This window comes from Anastrepha obliqua, chromosome 1 (genome assembly GCF_027943255.1).
Source record: "Anastrepha obliqua isolate idAnaObli1 chromosome 1, idAnaObli1_1.0, whole genome shotgun sequence".
Taxonomy (NCBI): domain Eukaryota; kingdom Metazoa; phylum Arthropoda; class Insecta; order Diptera; family Tephritidae; genus Anastrepha; species Anastrepha obliqua.
Window position 1 is genome coordinate 61,041,175 of NC_072892.1, and position 6,111 is coordinate 61,047,285.

Sequence of the window (6,111 nt, forward strand, 5' to 3'; positions counted from 1 at the left end):
AAGTTCAAAGACCTAATTAAACAGCAATATGTACCTACGCACGTACATACGTGTAAGAAAAGGATATGCGGTAATTGCGGGACGAATAACAGTAGCAGTAAATAAACTCTAAGTTCAAAGACCTAATCAAACAGCAATATGTACCTACGCACGTACATACGTGTAAGAAAAGGATATGCGGTAATTGCGGGATGAATAACAAAGCAGTAAATAAACTCTAAGTTCAAAGACCTCTAATGCACGTACATATGTACGTGTAAGAACAAAGGATATAGCATAAAATAGAATAACAAAAGCGATCGTTTACATTGCTGACATTAACCCTTAAGTAATATTATAAAAAATTAAAACTTAAATTAAATGCATAGACGGACTCAACATACCGCCGCCCTTGAATTATCTCAATAAGTTCAATATAGAAAATTACAAATTATAGGAAAGAAAAAATATGAAAAGCTTAATAATATTCATGATGAATTGGTAGTTTCTTCGTGAAATAAGTCTCCTTTCGTTGGTAGAGGGCAGAGCTTTACTATGGGCCGAACTAATTCGCCATGCGGAGTTTTCAGCGTAACCACTCTCACGCGTCCATCGGCGCCAGGGTGGCATTTAATAACACGTGCCAGCGTCCACTTCGTCGGAGGGGTAGGTTCGTTGAAGACTGCAACTACATCACCTTCTTCGATGTTGCGTGAAGGGCGAAGCCACTTGGTACGACGTTGCAAGTTGACGAGATATTCGTCTCTCCAACGGCGCCAGAAATGCTGTCTCATGGCAGAGATCGCTTGCCACCGCTGACGCAGGTTTCCACGGAGCCCTTGACCCTCAGGCTCCGGGATAGATTTAAGCGGTTCACCGACAATGAAGTGGCCAGGCGTAAGTACCTCTACATCACCAGCGGCTGCAGAATTGTCACAGAGTGGGCGGGAGTTGACGCAGGCTTCTACTTCTGTTAGCAGTGTGTTGAACTCTTCGTAGGACAGAAGAATTTCGCTCATAACACGTTTCAGATGATATTTTACTCTTTTTATTCCAATCTCCCAATACCCCCCCATATGAGGCGCGGACGGAGGGTTGAAACGCCATTCGATGTTAGAATCTGCAAAAAACGATCGGAGTTTGGTATCAGCCATACACCTTTCAAACGCAATTCGAAGCTCCTTCTCGGCCCCGACGAAATTCGTCCCATTGTCAGAAGAAATGACCTTGCAAAAACCTCTGCGGCTTACAAATCTCTTAAAGGCATTGAGGAAACTCGATGTTGATAGATCTCTAACAAACTCTAAATGCATCGCCCCGGTGCACATGCAAATAAAAGCGCAGATATAACCCTTGGTGGCTTTCGCTCCTCTCCCATGAGTGAATTTGTAAGAATATGGTCCAGCAAAATCGACAGCAGCGTGGATGAAACAGCGTGCGTAGGTGGTGCGGATCGCAGGTAAATCCCCCATTGATTGTGCGGCAAGATTGCGGTTGAGACAGGTGCACCTTACGCATTTGCGATATGTGCTACGAATTAGGCTGCGGGCGCCAATAACCCAATATCGATGTTGCAGGATGGTTTGCATGATGCGGGGTCCAGCGTGTAATGTAATTTCGTGAATATCGCGAATGATCAGTTTCGCAAGTGGGCAGTTTTTTGGCAGGATAATCGGATGTCTTACATCAGCAGCTACTTCAGCGTTCTTGATCCTACCTCCTACTCGCAAGACGTTTTTCCCATCGAGATATGGCTGCAATGTCAAAATACTACTCCGAAGCGGAATCGGCTTTCTTCTGTTGCAAAGAGAAATTTCATTAGAAAAATACAGTGATTGTGTATACCTTATCAAGCGTAGTTCAGCTTCGGATAGCTCTTGACAGCAGGGAGGACCGACCCGTTTAGCAGCGTTGATTCGTGTCTTAACACGAGCGTTGACGAAAAACCTTAACACGTAAGCAATGATGCGGCGCAGCTTGGAATACGATGAATATTTCATCAATACCGGCCAGTGGTCATCTGAGCTCGTAGCATGGGCGACGACCTTGCTACGAACGCCCAACTGAGTTGTGTGTTGCGAAGATGATAGCTTCCAGAAATGATCAGGACCTTTTAAGAATTCAGGACCAGACCACCATAGTTTTTGATGCAGTAGTTCGGACGGAGTTACACCTCTAGAAGCGCAATCTGCTGGATTCAGTTCAGAGCGGATATGATTCCAACATTCAGGCGGTAAGACTTCTTGGATGTCAGCAACGCGATTGGCAACGAAGGTTATCCACTTACTAGGGTGCGCCTGAAGCCATGCCAATGTAATAGTGGAGTCAGTCCAAGCATAGATCGGATAGCGGAGATCACCCCAGCTATGTAACACGCTCCGCGCCAATTTTGCAGCAAGATGTGCAGCGCACAATTCTAAGCGTGGCAGGGTTGTTGTTTTAAGTGGTGCTACCTTAGTCTTCGACGAGATCAGCACAACGGTAATACTGCCGTCGTTGTGTAACGTGCGCGCGTACATTACGGCAGCGTAAGCGCGTTCGGAAGCGTCAGCGAAAATATGTAGCTCAGTGAACGACTCACCTGCTCCTGAGCCAAACCAGCGACTTATCTTCAAACTCGATAGCAGTAGTAGTTCCGAGCGATGTTGTCGCCACTGTACTGCGATGCAGTCTGGAACAACGTCATCCCAACCGACACTCATACGCCAGATCTCCTGAAACCACATCTTTGACCTTATGGTCGCTGGAGCGAGCAGACCCAATGGGTCGAAAAGCGTGCTAGCATCAGACAAGAATGTTCTCTTCGTTAAATTAGTGGGTGGTTGATTCAGCTTAACTGAGAACGTGAAGTAGTCCTCCTCTGTATTCCATATCAGGCCCAAGGCATGGACATCTTTAGTATCGACTAGGTAGTGTGATATATTCTCCGACGCGTTCGAAACATTTTCAGAAAGTTCCGCACAATTAGACGCCCATTTTCGAAGTTCGAAGCCCCCTTCCTTCAGTATTTCGGAGACGTTTCGTTGTAAACTTAGCAGCTCTTCTTTAGAAGACGCACCAGTGAGGAGATCATCCATGTAAAAGTCCTCATGGATGATGGCAGCAGCCTTCGCGCAAATGTGTGAAGAATATTTTGCGGTTTGTTGCAGCGATTTAACGGCTAAGTAGGACGCAGCGGCAACACCATAAGTAACGCGCAACATGCGATAATCTTTTATGGGTAACGTCGGGTCACGACGCCAGACAATGCGTTGTAGATCGAGGTTTTTCGTGGACATGCATATTTGGCGGTACATTTTCGCGATGTCCGCGGTTACTGCGTAGCGATGTGTTCTGAAACGAGTTAGAATTGAATATAAATCTGGTTGCAATTGGGGACCAACAAATAATGCATCGTTCAACGAATTCCCGGTGGTGGTTTTGGCGGACGCATTGAACACGACTCTCAATTTAGTCGTGACGCTTGACTCTTTTACGACGGGGTGATGCGGCATATAAAACGTTTGATCCGTTGGCGGTGGTGCAAGTTCCATGTGCTTCATGTCGATGAGTTCTTGCATGAACTCATTGTAGCGTTGGCGTAGGTCGTCATCTCGCGCTAGTCTTTTTTCGAGGCTTAGTAGATTTCGAACAGCATAACTTCGCGATGCTCCCAAGGGTACGTCAGATTTCAGCGGCAGCTCTACTATAAATCGACCGTCGGGTGACCTTCTGTGCGTTTTTTCGAAAAGCTCTTCACAATAGCGTTCTTCGTAGGTGAGGTGGGCCTTTTTCGGTGCTTCTTCTAACTCCCAAAGTCTAGTGAGTGCTCGATCTAAATGGACTTCACAATGCAGAGACTGTAAGCCGTGCGAAGGGGATTCGGATCCATCGACATTTCCAAACAGCGTCCAACCGAAAACCGTTCGTTGAGCCATGGGCGTACCGGGTGGCCCCTTACGAATCTCCGAGCAGAGGAGCTGTCCCATGACGTCCATTCCGACCAAGATATCGATACGCCCGGGTTTCATGAAGTGCTGATCGGCTAAAAGTAGATCTTGTATGTGCGGCCACGCCGACACCTTCAAGGGCTGTGTTGGCAAATCACTTGTGATTTTAGGCAGAATCAATGCGTCAACAGTAAAGCATTGGGCTGAAAAATGAGAGGATAATGATAGTAATACTTCACCTCTAGAGCGTATCCCTTGGGAGGAACCAATTCCAGAAATCAATATTGCGGACCCTCTTCGCGGTAATCCTAAGCGTTGTACACATGACTCGGTTACGAAGGAAGCATGCGAACCAGAATCAAACAGCAAGCGAGCGGGTTGCCAATGACCAGAGCAATCGCGTACCTTGACCAAGGCGGTTGCCAACAGCACAGTCCTTTCTCTTGGATGAGGCTGGTTGGGATTGGCATTCAAATATGAAGACGTACAGGCAGCAGCGGTGTCTGTGGAAGGACCGTTAGCGGATGAAACGGTTGTGTCCGTTTGATGCATGACGTCTGCGGCAGGGGAGAAAGGCCTAAGAGAAGCGCTGTTAACGAAATGAGAAACGGTTGTAGCGTTAGTTATAGCGGCAGTATTATGCAACAGCGTGTGATGGCGTTGATGGCAAATCCTGCATGCAGATGTGCTGTTACACTTTGCCTTATAATGGCCTGAACTCAAGCAGTTCATACACACGCGCGATTCTCTCACAAATTTCGATTTACCGTTTGCGTCAAGGTCCCGAAATTTTTCACAACTGTATATTTTGTGTGGCCCGTTACAAAATGTACAGCCCGTGCTGTTCTGATCTTGCACTGCGTGAAACACATTCGTAGACTTACACACCGACGCGGTTTTACCCTTAGCTGGCACTAATCCCGTTGACGATGATAGCATTGATAGAGAACGACATCTAACTTCTAAAAACGTGGACAGCTGTTCGAATGACGGAGGCTCATCAGTGACGAGTGATAGCTCCCATTGCTTTCGTGTCTCGAAGTCTAATTTATTGACTAGTTCGTACACTAGCCAATCGTCCCAAAACTCCACTGGACGTCCCAAAGCCTTAAGCTCGCGTATGTGTTGCTGGAAGGCGTCGATCACTCCCTTAATTGCGTCGGCGGTGTCACTAGCTGCCCTCTTTACGTTGGCCATAGCTCTAAAATGTCCTTCAACTATAACGCGCATGACCTTATAACGCGATTTTAGTAGGTCCCAAGCTTCTTCATAGTTGACATCACATATCTTAAACCCACTTATGATTTTTAACGCATCACCCCTTAAACAACTGCGCAGATAGTGCAGTTTTTGCCCATTTGACAGGGCTGCATTACTGTCGACCAAGGTAGAAAACGCGTCGAAAAAACCGATCCACTCCGTGGAGTCCCCAGAGAATTGGGGCAGCTCCATCTTCGGCAGTCGTATTGCTGCAGACACGGGCGTTGTCACGGACGCGGGTTGCGCTTCGGCACGACACTTCTGTACGCGGTTGAAGTTTGCCAAGGCCGTAGAGTACCACGTCTCAGCTTGGATTCGTACACTTTCTTCGATGTCCATATTGTCACTTCCGCACGAAATTTCAACCGCATCTTGAGCGGTATTAAAGCGAGCCCACTGCTCACTGAGCAGTTGCATATAGCTTTTTATGCTTTCTGCATCCATTGTAAACGCATCGTCCGTACTCTTGGCCATATACCGCTTAATGGCGTTAAGCGCAGAGTCGCGTGTTTTCACGGAACTCGACATTTTTTTTTTTTTTTTTTTAGTAAATTCGAAGGACGATACGCGCACTGCTATCACGCACAAATCCACGCACTAATTTTTATTGCCTTGATATTCCCTTTTAAGAGATTCTTCACAATCTCAGGACTGCCAATGATGTGCTCCTTACAGAAATTACAACTCACAGAAATTCTGTATTTCTAATTGAATATCTTCAATTTTTTATCGCTTATATAGCTTTATTTTAATTGCATTTAAACCGTGAACCTACGTATTCAAAATTTTGCAATTTTGTTTCCCTTAATCACACTCGCAAATCCTTTTTTTTGTTCACTGGTTACTTATATATTTTTCGCTCACTGGTTATTTATTATTTAACATTGCATGCACCTTAGCCAAAATCTATTGGCTAAACTTTTAAAATGCGGGCTTGACTATC

General features: G+C 46.0%; 1 protein-coding gene across 1 annotated transcript; it reads right to left on the bottom strand.

The window, feature by feature from the left end:
- Positions 1–1,749: 1,749 nt before the first annotated feature.
- On the bottom strand, positions 1,750–5,696 carry LOC129253181 (uncharacterized). Its single transcript, XM_054891456.1, has 2 exons — positions 1,878–5,696; positions 1,750–1,776 (listed from the first exon to the last, which is right to left on the bottom strand). The coding sequence occupies exons 1-2, from the start codon at positions 5,694–5,696 to the stop codon at positions 1,750–1,752; spliced, it is 3,846 nt and encodes a 1,281-aa protein (XP_054747431.1).
- Positions 5,697–6,111: the final 415 nt, after the last annotated feature.